Source organism: Manis javanica, chromosome 4 (genome assembly GCF_040802235.1).
Source record: "Manis javanica isolate MJ-LG chromosome 4, MJ_LKY, whole genome shotgun sequence".
Lineage (NCBI taxonomy): Eukaryota > Metazoa > Chordata > Mammalia > Pholidota > Manidae > Manis > Manis javanica.
Window position 1 is genome coordinate 80,243,147 of NC_133159.1, and position 19,380 is coordinate 80,262,526.

Sequence of the window (19,380 nt, forward strand, 5' to 3'; positions counted from 1 at the left end):
AAATGAATGTGAGACATTGAGTAGATCTCTGAAGTTAGTAAGGAAGGTAGAAGGGCCTAACTTGGTCAACCTTCTAGTTTTATCTACATCTAGCCATGCCACAGAGTCATTTTGTAATCTGTTTGAGAGATACAAAAATCTAAGTTTAACTCCAGCTCAAGACAATGAAATGAACTTCCTTAAAAGTCAAATAATAATGGAGGTAGTTAGAGAGAGATTAATTGACTTGTGAACAGAAATGTGTATATGAATATGGAGAAGTTCATACATATCATAAGGTGAAAGACTGCCTAAATCTGTGCAGATCTTTAGATTCTGACATATTTTATGGACCCATTAATAATGGGAATAGTGATGGTTCTAAGGACATCCTTTGTATAAAGACATTTCAGGACTGTCAGTAATCAGTTTGTCAGATTTTGCTAAAGTGAAACAAGTAAACCTAGTATTTATTTTAAGGAAAATTAAATCAAGAACGTAAGATGAAGGGAAAAAATAAAAAATCTTTGTTTAATGTTACTTTTATACCTCAAATGATTAATTTAGGATTGAGACTGTATTTAAGTCTGAATTAACACTTAACATTACCAGTTAAAGTGCCACCTACAGATAGCATTTATTAAAGTTAATAGGTTCTTCTCTTACCAATTTAATTTAATTTAATGTAGTTTAATACCTAACTTTGAGATGGTGGAATACCTCGCTGGCAACTCTGACAAACACTAAGGTAGCAGCTGTCACCACTCAGTTACCCAGATTTTCTTTGATATTGTTGTCTTCTTTATGGCTTTATTATTACTTCACGTTATGACTCCCTGCCTTATCTTTCACTTAAAGGGCTGTATTTTCAGTTCCTTCATATTTTTTAAAACAATATTTGTTTTTGTAAAAATCGCATAAGAAACAAATGCTGAATCCTATAACTTTGAAATGAAACACCTTATCCTACAAATATCCTCCCTACCACATGCCCTTTTTCCTGACTTTAGCTTTTTTATGTTACTGTCATTATTCTTCCTATTTAGAAAGTTGAAGGTCACCTTTGAGTGTGTGTGTGCAAGGTTGGAGGGTACGTTTTCTTATCACACAGAGGGATAATTGATTCTTATTCACCCTCCATCCCCTTTGATAACCCATTTTCTGTAGCATTTCTTAAGTAATGTTCCCCAAACACCTTTTAACATTTTGTTCTCTCTGGAAGCTTGCAGTAGTTTTATATTGCCAAAATTCTGCTGGATATGCAATATCATAATTCATATGGTTTTGATCTGTTATTTTCCATAGATCCTTCACCTTTTTTACACTCATAATCTTCATTTTCTCCTTTGTTTTGTTTGGCCTATTTAATGTTTTCTAATGGCATAATCCTCTTGTGTTACCCCAGACCTTCTTATCCTTCCAGTTATTACATGAAGCAATGCAAATATATTTACTTGAATTGCTATTTTCTTATTTTTTATGTGTAAATCTTGCCTTAATAACTAAATTGAAAGCCCTGTGAGGACAGAGCCACTATTGGAGACTTTTTAACAAATTATACCAAATTTATTCTACTTAGGCAAAATTTTAGACTTCAGTAGCTGTTAGTTTAACTGTATATAGAGTTATTGTCATTTTTCTTTATTAGGCTTGTATATTAAAAATACAAGGCAATCACAATACACTGTGATTCAGGTAATCTACATTATACTGCCAGCTTCTGTAATTTACTAATCGTATGAAAGTTGTTTATCTGCCTGGGATTCACTTTTGAGTTCTGGAAGACAAAATGATCTATCCTTTTCTATTTATATTTTTAAATTTGTAAAGAGTTGCCTAATAGGTGAAATATCACCCAACTATATTAAAGCTAAAATAAAGCTTAGAATTTAGAAACCAGAAACTCTTAACAAGGTCGTGTTTCTTATAATTTCTAAATTTATTTAATTTATTATACCTGGTTTATTTTAGACAGGTTACTTGGTACTTATTGCTGTTATGCTGGTGTCTCGAACATACTGTGATGTTTGGATGATTCAAAATGGAACACTCATTGAAAGGTACATTTCTACTCACTTTCCTCCTACATGTATGGAAAATAATTTGTTTCATATTTAAGCATTATCTTAATAAGGAAAAAGTAGGTTCTAAATTAGGTGTAAGTATTAAGTCAAATTATGAATTTGTTCATTTACTTAATAGATATTTATCAAGTGCCTCCCATGTGCTAGGCATTTTGCTATTCTACTATAAAGACATACCAGTGAACAGGAGACACCCTGTACCAAGCCCTGCAGAGCTGACAATTTATAGACGGGTAGAAACAAATAAACAGAAAAATTTAAATGCAGTATAAATAAATGCCATAGTGGGGGTTTAAAAAATAGTCACTAAGTTGGGTGTCTGAAATTAATGAGGTGAGTTGGAGGAAAATGTCAAAGCATTTCAGGGACTTATATTGAGAATATTTATTAGAAGGAAAAAAAAATTTTTAGACATTTCCTTCAGTTTCTGAAGTTAGTACTGTGTGTATTTTTTCATTATAGTCTTCTACATACTATGTCATTAATCAGTGTAATTGATCATTATGAATTTTAAAACTTTTAGTTGGGATATTAACATTTATTTGTTAATAAAGAATTTATTCCTTATGATACCAAGTTGAATATCACAGTAAAACATTTTTCTTGAAATTCTGTTTCCTGACATATAATGTTTTTCAGAAAATTTCTTAAAAAATTTAAACTTTGAATGACAGTAAGATTTCTAAGTACTCCCAAATTTGAAATAAAGATTTTATTCCTCATATACTTCATTTGCTTCTTAGAGGATTTGTAGGATGAGGAAGAATACTTTGTCCACACATTTTCTGATTTCTTTCTTTCAGAGAATAAAAAGCATATCTTCATAGATTTAAAGCCCTGACCACATGCCTCAGAATATGTGTAATTGTGTAGGCTCTTGAATTCAACATAGATCTCCCTGAAACCTGTCATCAATCCCATGCCTTTTATTTTAATCAAAGTAAACAGCTTGAAAAGTAATACATGAACATAGCTTAAAGTCAGATAGTCTTAGGACTTAATCGGGATCACATCTGTTCTCTGCCCCATTCTTCTCTTTCATTCCCAAACGAATCATTTTTTTATTCTTTACACTATTTCATCTCTTACTTTATTTCTGCATTTTAGTGTAACATTCTTGTGTTACTATTTCTAGATTTTTTAGTTTGAGAGAGTATATGTTTATTTCCTACTTGGAAATATGAGGAGAAACTACTTTACAGTCTTGCCATCCTTGTTCATCCTGTCAAGGTGGTTATTGCATTTTTTGTTAAGTCAGAGTTTATTAATTACATGATTTTGATTATTGTTTACAGCTGAGTCACATGCTCTTCTTTGGTAATTTCTTTTATATACATTTATAAATTGCAAGTTTCTGTTTGTATGCTTTAGTTTTTTGCCTGCTTATTATTAATTCATCTCAAGCTTATGGACAACATTATAAAACCTCAGTGTTGTAATATGGTCAAATGCACCACATAATCAATCTATCAATTTTTATCTCTCTATTATCACCCCACCCATATCTCTTGTTAGTCTCTCATCTTCCTGTTCTCATCAGGATTGATTGCACTTTAGGCCCACTCAGTAGCAGTCATGTTTGAATTTACTTTTATCATGATCTTGAAAATATTTTCATCTTTTTCTCTGCACTAAATAACCTGTTTTCTGGATCTTTTGTTTTCCTCGGTTTACTTTCTCATTTTGGCAAATGGCAGCTTTTTTCTGAGAAAGGGTACAAGTAAATTTCTGAGACTTGTGGATCTGATAAAGTCTTTCTTTTGCACCTTGACTGATGATTAGCTGTATTCATATATTCCAACTTGGAATTTGGAAAGCATGTTGAAAGCCTTACTTGTCTTCTCACGCTGTTGAGTTCAGTGGTTCTCACCCTTGGCTGCAAGATGATGATCATCATTTGGTGAATTTTAAGAATAAGGGATTTTGATTCAGTTAGTCGCTACTTTTTAAAACATCCCATGTAATTCTAATATGCAGCCAAGGTTAAATACTAATCTGGCTTCCACATTGGATGTTAAGGCCCATTCCTGTGCTGATTGCTTTTTCCTTAGCAGCCGATGTGTATTTTACTGCCTTTGGAAGCTTTTATGATCATTTTTTTATTGTCGATGTTATATTGCTAGTGTTTGTGAATTTTACTGAATGTAGGTGTGAATTTTTTTTTCATTCATTTTTCAGGGCACTAGGTGAGCTTTCTCAAACTAGAAACTCATTCTTCATGCTGAGAAATTTTCTTGTGTTCAAAAGAAAATTCTTCATTTTCATTTTTTTCTGCACTTTTTTCCTGGAATCTTTATTAGTTGAGTGTCGGACCCCCTGGACTGATGATCTGATAATGTTATGAATTCTCTGTTTCCACCTCTGATATTTATTCTATATTCTAGGAGATCTTATATCTTTTAACTTTATTATCCAATGAACTTGTTTTTTGTTAAAATTTCATTTCTAAGACTTATCTTTTTGTATGGATGTTCATTTTTATAGCAGTCATTCTTTGAAGTCTGTGGCTTTTTTTTTTAAGCTCCCTGTATTGTTTCTGTTTTTTCAAGGTCTTCCGTTTGTTGTTTTGATCCTTTGCATTAGTGTTAGAAGCTTTTCTCAAGCAGTCTGTCACTCTTGGCTGTGTATTCATATTTAAAAGTGAAGGCCTAAAAAATTTATAGAAGACACAGTGAGGGCTAGTTTATTGTCTGGTTTCCCTTGAAGGGTGTTTGTAGGGGGAGTTTTGTCATTTGTGTGTGTGTGTGTGTGTGTGTGCTCTGCTGAGGAATTCTCTAACAAATTTCAACTTAAGCATAAGCATAATTGAAATGCTTGTTCCTTGCCCAAGAATGTCACCTTCAGGAGGGTCAATTTTATTGCTAGATTCTGTTTTTATGAGCCCTGTGCGTTGTATGAGCTCAAGTAATTTGAGTCTTTTGTATAATTAATGTAGAGGGGACATTTATGCCCTTTTATATGATTGTAGAATTTTATATTTTTTCTTTTGATAAATTATTTAAATGCCATATGTTAATAGTGATATGGACTCCCCAACTATGGCATTGTTAATTACCTGTAGCAAAAATATACAGTTTATATCCAATTTAACAACATGCTAAATGTATGTAGAAACAGTAACATATACATAGAACTCTTCACAATCATGATTAAGTATAGAAGATTAGTTTATTTTTTAATTTCCCTTTCATTCAGATTTTGTGATTTCATGTTTTTGTAATCCAAAAATACCTTCTAAGCTAGGAATTTTTAACAAATTGAATAGATGCTAATTTAAATTTTCTCAAAGACTTAATGCCCTGGAGAAAAGGCATTGCTGAGAGTAGATGGTGCATTAATTTAATTGGTGATGGTGGACAAGAGGAAAGTTATTATATAGCGTGACCCAGCTTATATTATAATTCTGCTAGATAGAGTAATCAACTTTTTGGGTACTTCATTTTTTTTTTGTATCATTAATCTACAATTACATGGGCAACATTATGTTTACTAGACTCTCCCCATCATCAAGCCCCCGCCACATACCCCATTACAGTCACTGTCCATCAGCGTAGTAAGATGCTATAGAATCACTACTTGTCTTCTCTGTGTTGTACAGCTCTCCCCATGCACTCCCCTACATTATGTCTGCTAATAGTAGTGCCCCTTTTTTTCCCTTTATCCCTTCCTACCCACCCATCCTCCCCAGTCCCTCTCCCTTTGGTAACTGTTAATCCATTCTTGGGTTCTGTGAGTCTGCTGCTGTGGGTACTCCATTTTAAAATTCAGTTTTGAGATGTAGAAAAAATGAAAAAATTTATTAAGAGTTTCTAAAATAAATTTTGATACTAAAAATTTAAATATAGAGAAAAGGTTGCAAGACTAATACAAGGAACTTCCTTATACTCTTAATCCAAATTTACCAATTGTGAAATGGTTATTTTGAAGTTAATTGTTAACTTTCTCCTTAATAAATATTTTTGAGCTTCTGTTATGTATATTTGGTATTTGGTCAAATTAAACATTTTTAAATATTGTGATTCCATAATATGGAATAATTTTATTTAAAAAGTTAACTCATTTCTCTACCTTGCTACTAAAGCTACATTGTAAATTGATATATCTGTCTTCCATTTATCTGTCTTTTCCTTTTTGCCTCTTTAAAAGAGTAGGAGTGGGTTTAGATTTGTGTATTTCTGCTAAAAAAGAGTCTCAAAAAGACTTGTTATGGTTCTTAATGTACTTCATTTTAATATCCTTCATATCTTTTAAGCTAATTTTTTAGCAGTGGCTAATGACTTTGGAGTATGGGCAGATTTTAATGGGACAATACCCCTTCTTTAAGTCAGGTAGAAAATGTGGTTATTCCATGACATGGAGGGGACTCCTTCCTATCATATTGCTGCTGTATGTAATCATAAAGATATATTTTATTTTCACTCATTTGGCTACAACAGCATCTTCTTTTATTAAGGTGTCATTGATATTACACTCTTACAAAGGTTTCACATGAAAAACAATGTGGTTACTACATTCATCCATATCATCAAGTCCCCCCCATAACCCATTGCAGTCACTGTCCATCAGTGTAGTAAGATGCCACAGAGTCACTACTTGTCTTCTCTGTGCTACACTGTCTTCCCCATGACCCCCCACACCATGTGTACTAATCAGAATACCCCTCAGTCCTCTTCTCTGTCCCTACCCACCCACCCTCCCACACCCCTCCCCTTTGGTAACCACTAGTCCCTTCTTGGAGTCTGTGAGTCTGCTGCTGTTTTGTTCTTTCAGTTTTTCTTCATCATTATTCCACAAATGAGGGAAATCATTTGGTACTTGTCTTTCTCTGCCTGGCTTATTTGACTGAGCATAATACTCTCTAGCTCCATCCATGTTGTTGCAAATGGTAGGATTTATTTTCTTCTTATGCCTGAATAATATTCCGTTGTGTTTATGTGCCACACCTTCATTGTCCATTCATCTACTGATGGACACTTAGGTTGCTTTCATATCTTAGCTATTATAAATAGTGCTGCGATAAACATAGGGGTGCAAATGTCTTTCTTAGTCTGAGAACTTGTTTTCTTTGGGTAAATTCCTAGGAGTGCTATTCCCGGGTTAAATGGTATTTCTAGTTTTAGTTTTTGAGGAACCTCCATACTGATTTCCACAGTGGTTGAAGTAGCTTATATTCCCACCACAGTGTAAGAGGGTTCCCCTTTCTCCATACCCTCACCAGCATTTGTTCCTAGTCTTTTGGATGTTGGCCATTCTAACTGGTATGAGGTGATATCTCATTGTGGTTTTAATTTGCATTTCCCTGATAAATTAGCAATGTGGAACATCTTTTCATGTGCCTGTTGGCTATCTGAATTTCTTCTTTGGAGAATTGTCTGTTCATTCGTCCACCCATTTTTTAATCAGGTTATTTGCTTTTTGGGTGTTGAGGCTTGTGAGTTCTTTATATATTTTGGATGTTGTCCATATGTTGTTTACAAATATATTCTCCCATACTGTAGGATGCCTTTTTGTTCTACTGATGGTGTCCACTACAGCAGCATTTTAAACTACCAAACTATCTTTCGTAAAGATCCTTTAAATGTTTTGGAAGCAAAGAATGATTGGAGCTACCGTAAAATTAGTCATTATTATTATTTTTCTTTTGCAGTGGAATAATAAGCAGAAATAAAGCTTTATTCAAGAAACCATTTTTTAAATTTATAGCTGCTACTCCAATGGTAAACCATTGCTGAATGATGGCATGTGCTTTATCAAAGTTTTATAATCCTGTGTGTTTCACAGCTTGGGCAACACTAAGCACTCTGAGTTTATATAAAGGTTGCTTGAAACAGTTTTAACTTAAATCTCTAAACTTTTTGTACTGTCTTATTTGCCTCTTGTCTTTAATAATCTTATTGCTATAAACAAAATTTTTGCAATTCTTTTTTCATTGAACTTCTAATTCAACTAATTCTTTTTGTTTTTTACTTTTTAGCAGTTATATCAAAATTGGACTATTATTTTTTAAAATTAGTCTAAAGTAACATTTCCCAAAGTATGTTGTGTGGAATCCTAGCTATGACAGAGGAAATACTACATGCTAGCTACAAAGCCCTCTCAGAGACTTACAGTGCATATATTATACATTTGTTTAACCTAGTTATCCCAAATTTATTTGACCATATAACTTTTTTGCTTTAAAAGACCAGTTAACATTACTTGGCATTGTTCACCTACTTCCTCATTAAAAGTAAATATATCCTTATCATATACCAATCATTTTTGTGTAGAGCTAGATTTAAGTCATTTGATGTAGTGTTTTCCAAAATATATTATATTTACATTTGTGAATGTTCAGTAAGTATTATTTGACAACACAGTGTGTGATCAAGTACATTATGTCTTTCTAGTAGATCATAGACATACAGCACTCAAAAACCCTTATATAGTACATGGTTTTCAAACTTAAAATAAATGGTGGAACCCATAATTTTAAGTTCTTAGAGGATATTTAAAAAACAGATGAATATGTAAAATAGATTACAAAGAGATAATAGAGGAGATTTTTTAGTTGAAGTGCTTTAACAGATCTGAAACTTCTACAGAACCATTCCGAAACTCTCAGGCACCCGCACTGATTGTACTTTGTGATTTATCATTTAGTTCCATGGTCAGCAAAGTAGGACTGATAGTTCTGGTAAAATTTTATTAGGACACAGCCAATCTCATTCTTGGTTGTTTTTGCTCCATAGTAGCAGACTTTAGTAGTTGGAACAGAGAGACCTTATGGCCCACAAAAGCTTAGAGTATTTACTCTTGGTCTTTTATAGTTATAGTTTATTTATTTCTCATTAGTCTGTCTACCTGTCATTAGTTCATACAAATGAGAATCAGGATATTAAAATTACTAAAAACAAACAAAAAATACTGTTTTATCCATAGTGATCCATTCCTTGTCTATAAACTTGATTGTTTTATTATCTAAACCCCTTTTGTGGCAGCCTAAATCTTTTCAAAAATTACCATTTTTACTAAGGAAAGAACTAGTTATTCTTATTTAATTTTGCCATTTCTAGAGTAATTTTCAAGCAAGCTATTTAAATGATAAAATTTCATAAGTTGGAAACATGTTTTTGTAAGAAAATGTTTGCTAGCATCTTTTTTTCTTTAGTCTTTTGATTCAGTAGACATTTCTGAGTAATTTTAAGAGCTTTTTAGTTTTCTTAGGGTTAAATATTGCTTTTTTTGCAACTAATGCACTGCATGTGGTGGTTTGCAGTGGTATCATTGGTCGTAGCAGAAAAGATTTCAAGAGATACTTACTCAACTTCATCGCTGCCATGCCTCTCGTAAGTGTGATTCTTTAAAAATCTTTACATAGGGAAAATTTGCATGTTACTAAAATCTTAAATTATTTGTACTTATTAAGTTCTCTGAAGATTTGTGGCACTAGGTACCTATTTCAATGCTGGTTTTGTAACTTCTAGCCAAATTTCTTGCTGTAAACCTTTACATGAGATAGAAAAATTAAAAGGAATTATGTTTGATTCAATTTCATTGTATACGTATGTGAGTGATTTATTTATTTTTAACGTTTAGGCCAGGGTTTCTTAAATGTTTAGTAACACACCACTAGATGTCAGTAGTGTCCCTCCCAGTTGAGACAAAAAATGTCCCCGGGAGGCCAAAGTGGTAGAGGGGAATTGGAGCAAAATTCACTGTTTGAGAACCATTGCTTTAGGCCAGAATTTATTAGAGTAACCTGAACCATTAATATAATTTAAGTTAAATTGGAATTTATTAAGTGATTTTCTTAGCTTGGTTCTTATCTTTATTCTATTATATTGATACTATAAGAATTTTAGCATTATAAATGGGAGTAAACAGGAGAAGTTTATAAAATCCAGTTAGAAAATTTGTCAGAGATTTAATAAATCTTGAGGATGGACATACAGTTTTTAGACCTTTTAAAATACTGAGATAAGCAGCACAGATAATCAGTTAAAGATTTTCATCAGATGACCAGTGTTTTCTTGAGAATATTTCTATGTAAATGTGAGCTTGGGACTATGGAAGAATTAATTTGAAAATAATGATGGAAAGGAGTTGTAAAGATGACTCTAGAAATAATTTGGGAAATGGCATTAGTTGGTATTAAAAATTACAATATTTATTTTTAACAAATGCAAAATGCAGCATATATAGAATTTCATTGTCTAGGGTTGTAGTGCTGGTAGTAGGAAACAGAAGATAAACACATAAATGTCAAGACTCCTAAAAGCAAGGCTCTTTACATTAGCTAGAAAGGTGATACATTTGGCTTTTTGTTTGTTTACAAAAAAGAAAAAGGTAGTAAGATGCTTCTCATATTTTATGATGTCAACATATTCTAACATTAAGTTCCAAATAAAGTTTTATCAGAGTAATATAGTCAATTTATCATGTTTATTATATTCTCTTTGGATCTTTGTAAATTCTAAGTGAAACAGAACAAAATTATATCAGTTTGGAGTATCATTTTAAAAAATCAACATTTGGGGACATAGCCAATGACAGAGAAATACATTATAATTTAGTAAGTAGAATTGAAGCAAAATCAGTAATGTCTTTTTGTTTGTTTTAGATCTCTCTGGTTAATAACTTCTTGAAGTTTGGGTTAAATGAACTCAAACTATGCTTCCGAGTAAGACTAACTAAATACCTCTATGAGGAGTATCTCCAGTAAGTGATAACTTATTTTTATATTAAAAATACTTACATTGAACAGTAATACTTAGGATACTGAAATACAGTTTTTCCCCCCTTTTTGGGGGTTTCTGAAGAAAACTGCTCTTGAACCCAGAAGCGTATAGTGAAAGACCCCAACTATTTGGAATCTAATCTTGGCTCTTCCATTAACTGGCAAGTCATCCCTCTGGACTTGCTTTCTCATCTCTAAAATAAATTATGACAATATTTAGGGCCTTTTCCAGTTCTATACTTTTTTGTTTCTATGATTTGTGCTGTGTAGTCTAAGGTGATTTTTTTTTCAATCATTTGTTTTAAAGACATTTTCTTATTGCAATTTTAGAGCTTTCACTTACTATAAAATGGGAAACCTGGACAACAGAATAGCTAATCCAGACCAGCTGCTTACTCAAGATGTAGAAAAGTTTTGTAACAGTGTAGTTGATCTATATTCAAATCTTAGTAAGGTAAGTTTCTCTCTCTCTTTTTTAAATTTGTTAATTTGTTGAATTTTGAATCTAATCAAATTTACATAGAATTGATTTGATGGACATAACAGTGGCATATAAATATTAAATGTTTTCATAAGAAAATTATAGTTATAATAATTTTGACCACAATTATTATTAATTTTTTAATATATTTTTTGAGGTGCTTTGGCCTCAGAGAACTGAGAATTAAGTGTCTTACAAAGATTTTATAGGAATCTTGTAGACTGATTTCAGTAAAACAAAAATTGGCCTGTGTACTTTTGACACTTATTACAGATTAAAAGTCAATTTATATTTATATTTCCATATCCATAAAACTAGATTAGGACTGCTTCCTGCCCATTTCTCTGCTTCAGTATCTCTAATTTTAATAGATCATTTAAGTAATAGTCAAAAAAATCACAAGATACTAGTTTATTTCAGTTTCTAATTACTATTTTCCTTCCTTCTTAGAATGTTGCCAAAGCTCGTGTCTGTGTTGAAAGGCCTTAACTAGTTTTCTTCCTTCCATTTTCTCAGTTTTTCCTTATCTTACTTATCTCACCACTCTTTCAACCTTTGCAGTAGTTTCTCATTGAACCATCTTCTCTGCTATTACCTCCTACATTAAGTAGGGCATGGAGTGGGCACCTGTAAGATTGTCTACCCAGCATTCCTTCCCCGCTTTATCTCAGGTGCCCCATTTCCTACCTTCATCCACATGACTGCTCTTGGTCTAGGGTGGGAGCTTATATCTTAGCCTTTGGCCACAATTGATCCAGATAATGCATCCTAAGACAAAAAACTATATTCAAGGACTGGGTCACACTGTAGAAGTAAGAATGCTCCTGCTTCAACCATGTGGATGGAGAGAGGATAGGCAGTTCTTAGAAAAGTGTTAGGTATCCACAAAAGCTTCTTGCATTTCATGATGGGCCTACGACTAAGATGCCCTTTCACTTCATGCTACATTTTGTTCTTTATTCAGTTCTCTAGAAGCCTTTACCAACCAAACCCAAACTCTAGGAACTCTGGCGACTATAAATATTCTGTAATTCAGCTTTTTTCTCTGCTCCCATTACCACATTTTAAAGTTTGTTCTGTATGTAAGTGGGAGGGTATTGCAGGTGCATATAAAATTTTTCATGTTATTCTGTAGACATCGGTATGTATTCTTTACATCTTGGCACTTGAACAAGTCTATTACTCAGGTCTTCTCAGAGCTGCAAGAGACATAATGTCCTGTGCACCACAGTACATTTATTGTTTTTAACATCTAATTGTTTGAATTCTGACTTAAATTGTGAGTCACTTTTGTCAGTACTTCTTAATGTACCTGAATTTTACAAGTATGTCCTGCTCCTTGATAATTTAAAAGACAAAAAAAGAGAATGTTCATCTTGGTACAAGCCAATTAATGAACCAAGCCATCTGTTCTAGTAATAATGCAAATACTAGTTAGAAAGGGGTGGGTATAAGACTTAAAATGAATGAACACAATTTGGGTTTATGATAAACACTTCAAAATATATACAACGTTAGGCATGCCAATTGTCTCTGTGTGAGGAGCAACACATTAATGTATTATTTTAGTTCTCGAAGCTTCAGTTTTGTGTCAGAAAATTAGATTCAACACATAGATGTTGTGATAAAGTAATAGAATCAAACAGTATTAAGAGCAGCAAGAGCCTTGCATTTTACAGCTGAATAAGAATAGAGACCAGAAAAGCTGGTAACACATTTGGAATTATACCTCAGGTCATTTTATTCAGTATCTTTATACTGCATTGAGAAATTACTAAGTTACTAATGGCTAATTATCATGTAGGGCTTCTAGTTCACCAAAAGTGATAAATGGTTTTACCATTTGATAGTGAGTAGTCTCCATTTTAAGTTACTTGAGAATAAGAGTTGTGTCTTTTCTGTATTAGTTGATCTATGTATGTTAAGGTACATTATACAGAGTGGGATCTCTCCATGCTGATAGTTATGGTTAAGTGTTGATAACATTTTGTACTTAACATGTATTAGCTATCAGTTTACGCAGTTTAGTTCTTTTTAATTCTGTATCTTTTAATATTTATTTTACAGCCATTTTTAGACATAGTTTTGTATATCTTCAAGTTAACAAGTGCAATAGGAGCTCAGGTAAGTTTACTTTCATTTTTTTAAATTGCTATAATACTTGTAACTAGCTAGATAGCTTTAAGAATTTTCATATTATCTCAAAGAACCTGCACCTAACAAAATCTGCTTATAAAGTAATGCTGTGCTAGAGACCTAAAAAGTATTCTAATTTGACTTTTTAGTTTTCCTTAAGTCAGATACTTGGAAAATTTTTGTGGCATTAATGACCACAAGTGCTTGAACATTGAAACATACATGTACTAATTGTTGCAAAATACTGTCTAAAAAGGAAGTTTGATAGCTATTTTAAAATGAAATTTGAATATATAAATATCAGAAATACCTTTAGAATGGCTATAAGTTTCAAGAATATTTTATAATATAAACAGTTGACTAGCCCATAACCATTACTACCCTGCCTCTCTGGTATTTCTGTTGGTGAGAATGACCTTTAAATTTCCTTTGAGTATTCGCATTGAAATCTGACTTCAGTCATTTAATATGTAATGTATTGTTACATATTTATAACACAAGCCTATAACAGTGTGGTTGTTCTATGTATATATGTACATGTGTATATATATTTTATAGTGATTATTTTATATAGTGGCTTTTGTTCATTTCCAGAACAATGGGGAAAGCAGATTTTATGTGAACTTCCTTGTCTATCTTCTTAAGCTTTTGTTCTGCTTGATACAGGTTCAAGCATTCTTAGAATTAGAATTAAATATGATTAGAATTAATCATACTTACAGCTTATTTTTACCAAAAGCAGGTGAATAGGCCTAGTCCCTCTTACATCTATCTATTATATTTTTATGGTACTTAATACATTTTTATAATACCTAAAATATATCCCATAAATTCCTGTTACCTAATTCTACATTTCTTGAAGGTAAAAACTATGTTTTAGTTATCTCTTTTGTCCATACTTTCAGTAATTGTTGAAATGCTTTGAATCAATCATATTTAAATTAAAAAATTGTGAATACACACTATATTCCACCTAGGTATATATGCTAGGTAGTAGGAGTGGAAAGATGAGTAAGACACAGTTCCTATTGAAGAAGGAATACGATCTGGTGAAAAAGGGTAGATAGTCAAGCAATTACTGTGCATAGTGATAAGTTCAGTAAAAGAAGTGTTGTGTAAAGTACTTTGGGTGTGGGAGAATTGGAGGTGATGTTTGAGCTGCTCTGAGGAGGATGAGTAGGCTTCCATTAGATATGTCAGGCTTGCCAGACATAAGAACAGCTTCAGAATGCTAAATTTAGGAAAGAGTTTTTTCAGTATGACAGAACATAGTATATAGTTAGGAATGAGGGAAGTGCCTGCAGTGAGCTTGGAAAAGTAAGCTTGAAGCTTCTCTCTTGGGACAGTTGATGGGTGATGAAGTCACTTACCAAGTTAGAAAGTATGGCAGCTGAGGCAACATGTAGGAGAAGGGAAAAGAAGCTAGAGCTCATTTGGGGGAATTGAGTTTTAAAGCTCTACCGAGTAGTGAGGTGAAGATATACTTATTTGGAAATAATATCTTGGATTCTTATGAGTGGTGTGATTATAGATATAAATTTGGGAAGAAAAGGGAGCCCAGGAAAAATCCTTGGAATATTGGCGTTCAAAGAGAGGATGAAAAAGAGGTCTGAGAGTTATCTTGATATCAAGATAATATCAAGAAGAGTTCCATCAGAGAGTTTTAGATGCATAGAAAAAGTGAGGACTGCAATGAGGAGCTCTTAGATGAGCAAATTTGGGAGAGCTGGGGGATGAGCTATAGTGGTGGGAGAAGGAGTACACGAATAGTAAAAACATAGAGGCCTACTATGTATTTTCTCAGAAAAGAAGCAATTAAGGGGAAAAAAATATTCAAAAGAGCAATTTCTCTCAAAGTCACTGGAGTTAATTATAGAAATTGTGCATGTTACATTCAGTGAATTCGCTATAATATCCTTGAACTTTTTATATCTTTCTCTCCCAATAATAATAGGGCCCTGCAAGCATGATGGCCTACTTGGTTGTTTCTGGGCTGTTCTTAACTCGACTTAGAAGACCCATTGGTAAGATGACAATAACTGAGCAAAAGTATGAAGGAGAGTATAGATTTGTTAATTCCCGGCTTATCACAAACAGGTGAGGAGAAATGTATTAAATATACCTATCTGTACCAAAAATTCATTTTTATGGATATTGATGTCATGTAAGTTGTCCCCCTAAAATCCAGTAACACCAATATTGAAATTGTGTGTGTGTGAGTGTAAATGTATTTACCTGTCTGAAAATATACACAAGTTCCCTAATAGAAGTGTGAGTAAAGTACTTAGTGTCTGGAAGAGTTGGAGGTGATGTATGAGCTGCTCTGAGGGTGATAAAAAGGCATCCATTAGATACATCAGACTTGGGAGACATAAGAGTAATTTCAGAATGGTAAATGCAGGAAACAGTTTTTTCAGTATGATAGAACATAGGATATAGATAGGAATGAGGGAAGTGCATTGTGAAGGATATCAGTTATGAAGTAATAAACTACACCTTTTTCTTGTTAACTGCAGTATCCCTGGTCAACCTTTTCATGTTTTCTGTTGATTCATTTTCTGTTAATTTCACTTTAAATGTAGGCAGAATACAATTCAAATACAAATTTACTTACAACACTACTTTAAATTTTGTTTCAATTTGTCCACAAATATTTTTATTTTGAGACTGTTTAGAATGCTCAATAATTCAGTCTCACTGAATGTGTCTCTACCTATTTTCCAGATAGTTCAGAAATCCAAAATAAGGAGAAAAAGCACTGGGTTTTGGAACCGAATGAATAGTTTCAAAATCCATCTCTTGCACTTATCAATTATATATTACACTAACTTTTGACAAATTATTTATCGTCTCACTTTGCTTGTTTCTGATAGATAGGTAATATGTGGCTTTTGTGGGGATAAAATGTGAAATATATACAAAGCTTCCAGCACAATTTTTGATATGTAGCAGGTGCTCAGTAAATTTTCTCATATATTGATCTGTCGACCTTAAGTCAACCTTAATTTTGAGGGTCCTAAGATTTATTTACTACCCTACAAGTATTTACAAAATTACTGAGGAAATTACTCTCTTTTAACAGCTTCCTCTTCCTTTATTTCTTTAGATTGCTAAAGTGGTACCAATTTTAAGTAGGGTTTTGTGCTGTAGGGAGGCAGAGGAAGAGACAGTTGAGTAAAGATGTGATTTGCCAAGAGAATGAAAGATAATATCAGCTTGGATACTTCCTGTTGCAAGAAACAGAAAACCCTGATTCAGATGGCTCCAGCAATAAGGACATTTACTACTTCACTTAAGAACTGTTAAGGTAGTGCAGTTCCGGGCACTGGCTCTTCTTCATTAATGTTCTTTTGGCTTTGCCTTCCTTTGTAAGTTGCTCTTTTCATTAGACTGATTCTTCTTGTGATCATAAAATGGCAAAAACAGTTCTAGATCTCTCCAGCCCTCCTCCCCTGAAAAAAGTCCAAAAACAAAAACAGGCTTTCTGTTCTGCTTTCTCTGTAAGAGAGCAAGGAAACTTTCTCAGAAGCCTCACAGCTGACTTTCTTGCACATCACATTGGCCAGAATTATAACTTGGCCAATTCCTAAAGCAATTACAGAAAACTGATTGGCTTAGAGCATTTGGAACTCATCCCTTGTGGGGTAGAGGCCATTCCTAAACCATTTAGGTACACAGAAAAGAGTAGGTAACTTTAAAAATATTTGGAAGAAGGGAATACATGGAAGAGATAGACATTGGAGAAGCAACTATCAGTATTCAAAGATATTGGGTCCTTTCAGGTTTTAGATAGGGGCTAAAGTGTTTCAGTTCAGGAGAATTAGAATATCACCTCATCTTCCTCCATACAAAGTAGATAGAATGAAGAAAGAAGAGTAATTACAGGTGTAGAACTGTGTTTCTTAAACTGGGATTCTGATACCCTGATGCTGTGTATCACTGTCAAGGAAACCAGGAAACACAGGTCAAATGTGATGCATCTTATGGAAAGTTTATTTTACTTGAAAGAGTTGATTTAAGAGCTACATTTTTTATGATAGAAAAAACAGGTTTATTTTGGAGTAGAACATAAAATTTATGTAAATTCTGAAAGGAAAAAAAGACTTTAAAGAAGTATTGGTTATTTGTTGAAGACTTTTAACTGCCTTCTAGACTGCTCTACAAATTTTTACTTTCCTCTGCAGTAAGAGGTACTTTGCTGGGAAAGTTGACGTCATACTGAACAGAGTGGAAAAACTAGACTTCAGGGTCATATAGAAGTTTTACTCTCAGGTGCTTGGCAGTATGACTTTGACAGATTTACTTAACTATACTGAAGGTTTCTTCCTCTATAAAAATGCCCTTTGTTTCTAATCAAGATTCTTGTGGTCTGTGTGGGCCCATTAAGCCAGCTCAAGACAAAGAGAGTTGTGAGGATATGGTGGGGTTCCAAGAATAAGGACTATGCATCCTGGCAGCTGGTGCTGAAACCATCAGGACTTAGTTTGTTTTTCTGTCTTTCAAATCTGTATGTCATGGCCTCACTCTCTGCCTTTCTCTAGCTGTTGTTTTCTCCACTCCCTCTGAATCTGTACTCAATTTATGGTCTATAACAGCTACTCCAGCCCTGCCTGCCTATGTATCATGGCAGTGTCCTTCTTATTTCTTAATTTGAATTTCTGAGTATTAGCCCAGCACATCTTTTCCAGCCAGGTTTCATATGGCATATGCACATTTGGTTGCAGTCCAATCTGTGATCCAGTCAAGTGTGTATTTCTCTGCTCCAGTCAGCTGATCTAGGAGCAGGGTCTGTAACTCTGGGGGAAAATCCTGGGGCAAAATACCTTTGAAACCGAAATCAGTCAAAGAGAGAAATTAAGTGAGAGAACCCCATTGATTGCTTACAAGCAGTTGTACACTTCTGCTTGCCCATGGCTCTCACGACCCAGTTACAGAAGGAAAGTGAGCCCACCGAACCTCTCTGGTCCAGATATGCTCTCCCTCCCCCTTGTAATTACTTATTGATATGGAGATGACTACTTCTCTCCACCCCTTGGAAACACCTATTGATATGGAGATGTACTAAGGCCCTGCAAAAGATCCTGCAAATGTTGCAGTTTTACCCATAGCCCACCCTTCCAGAAATCTTGCCTCACAATCTACTTGCTCCCCATCTTCCACAATGGCCCCTGTGTGAGAAAACGAGCACTGTAACCAGACTAATAACATTCAGTAACAACAGCAATAAAATCATGATCCTTAAGGATTATATAAAAGTATCCTCAAGCTGGAGGATTCAGCTAAATTCAAAGTCCTATGCAGATTTAGTCCATAGCTCACCCATTCCACAGGTGGTCAATAGCTGAATGGGTAGGGAGTTCAGAGTAATCTTCACATAGTATCTGCAGCCAGGGGTGGGTACAGGCCACAGGGACTGTAGAAGAAAAAAACCTTAAGCATGATAAGATACAAGTTTTAATGACACCAGCATAGGCAAATCTTGTCCATCAGGTAGGATGCATGCAAGAGAGTGGTCCTCGATAGGACAGTGGCAGGAATGGGATCTCACCCTGGTCTAGTATACCCGACTTCCACCACCCCCCCTGTGAGAGTTATAGATGGGTCAATATATAGGGCTACGGGAGGTACATGCACTGGCTATGAAGATAAAACAAAACTTCCCCATAAGATGCTCTTGCCTTCGCATGTTTTGGGTACACTACTGTGATCTTTGGGGGCCACTCTGCTGTTACTCCAGGAATACACAGGAAGCCACTTTCCAGGCCTTTTCCCCAAGATGCCAGAAGGGCCAGCCATTGCTGGCTGGTTTGCACATATAGTTGTATAGGAGAGGCAGCAATGTGTGTTAGCATGTCCACAGGGCTCAAGGCTCCTTTTTGGGGCTTCTTATTCAAATGCTATAGCACTGTCTGTAAGTGAACTGACCAGCCCTGTAGCTATTGGTTTCCAACTTCAGGCTGGATTACAACAAACCATTGAAC

General features: G+C 34.1%; 1 protein-coding gene across 3 annotated transcripts in view; it reads left to right on the forward strand.

Annotated features, from left to right (window-relative positions):
- ABCD3 (ATP binding cassette subfamily D member 3) overlaps nt 1-19,380 on the forward strand; it is a 70,804-nt gene that overhangs the window by 24,313 nt on the left and 27,111 nt on the right. For all 3 annotated transcript variants that reach the window (XR_012130240.1, XM_036998134.2, XM_017664712.3), the window contains exons 4-9: nt 1,951-2,039; nt 9,322-9,391; nt 10,666-10,763; nt 11,113-11,236; nt 13,331-13,387; nt 15,354-15,496. Coding sequence is in view for 2 of the 3 variants with exons in the window: in XM_036998134.2 (XP_036854029.1) it covers nt 1,951-2,039; nt 9,322-9,391; nt 10,666-10,763; nt 11,113-11,236; nt 13,331-13,387; nt 15,354-15,496 (581 nt within the window). In the remaining variant the exon portion in view is untranslated. The remainder of the gene's footprint in view (nt 1-1,950; nt 2,040-9,321; nt 9,392-10,665; nt 10,764-11,112; nt 11,237-13,330; nt 13,388-15,353; nt 15,497-19,380) is intronic.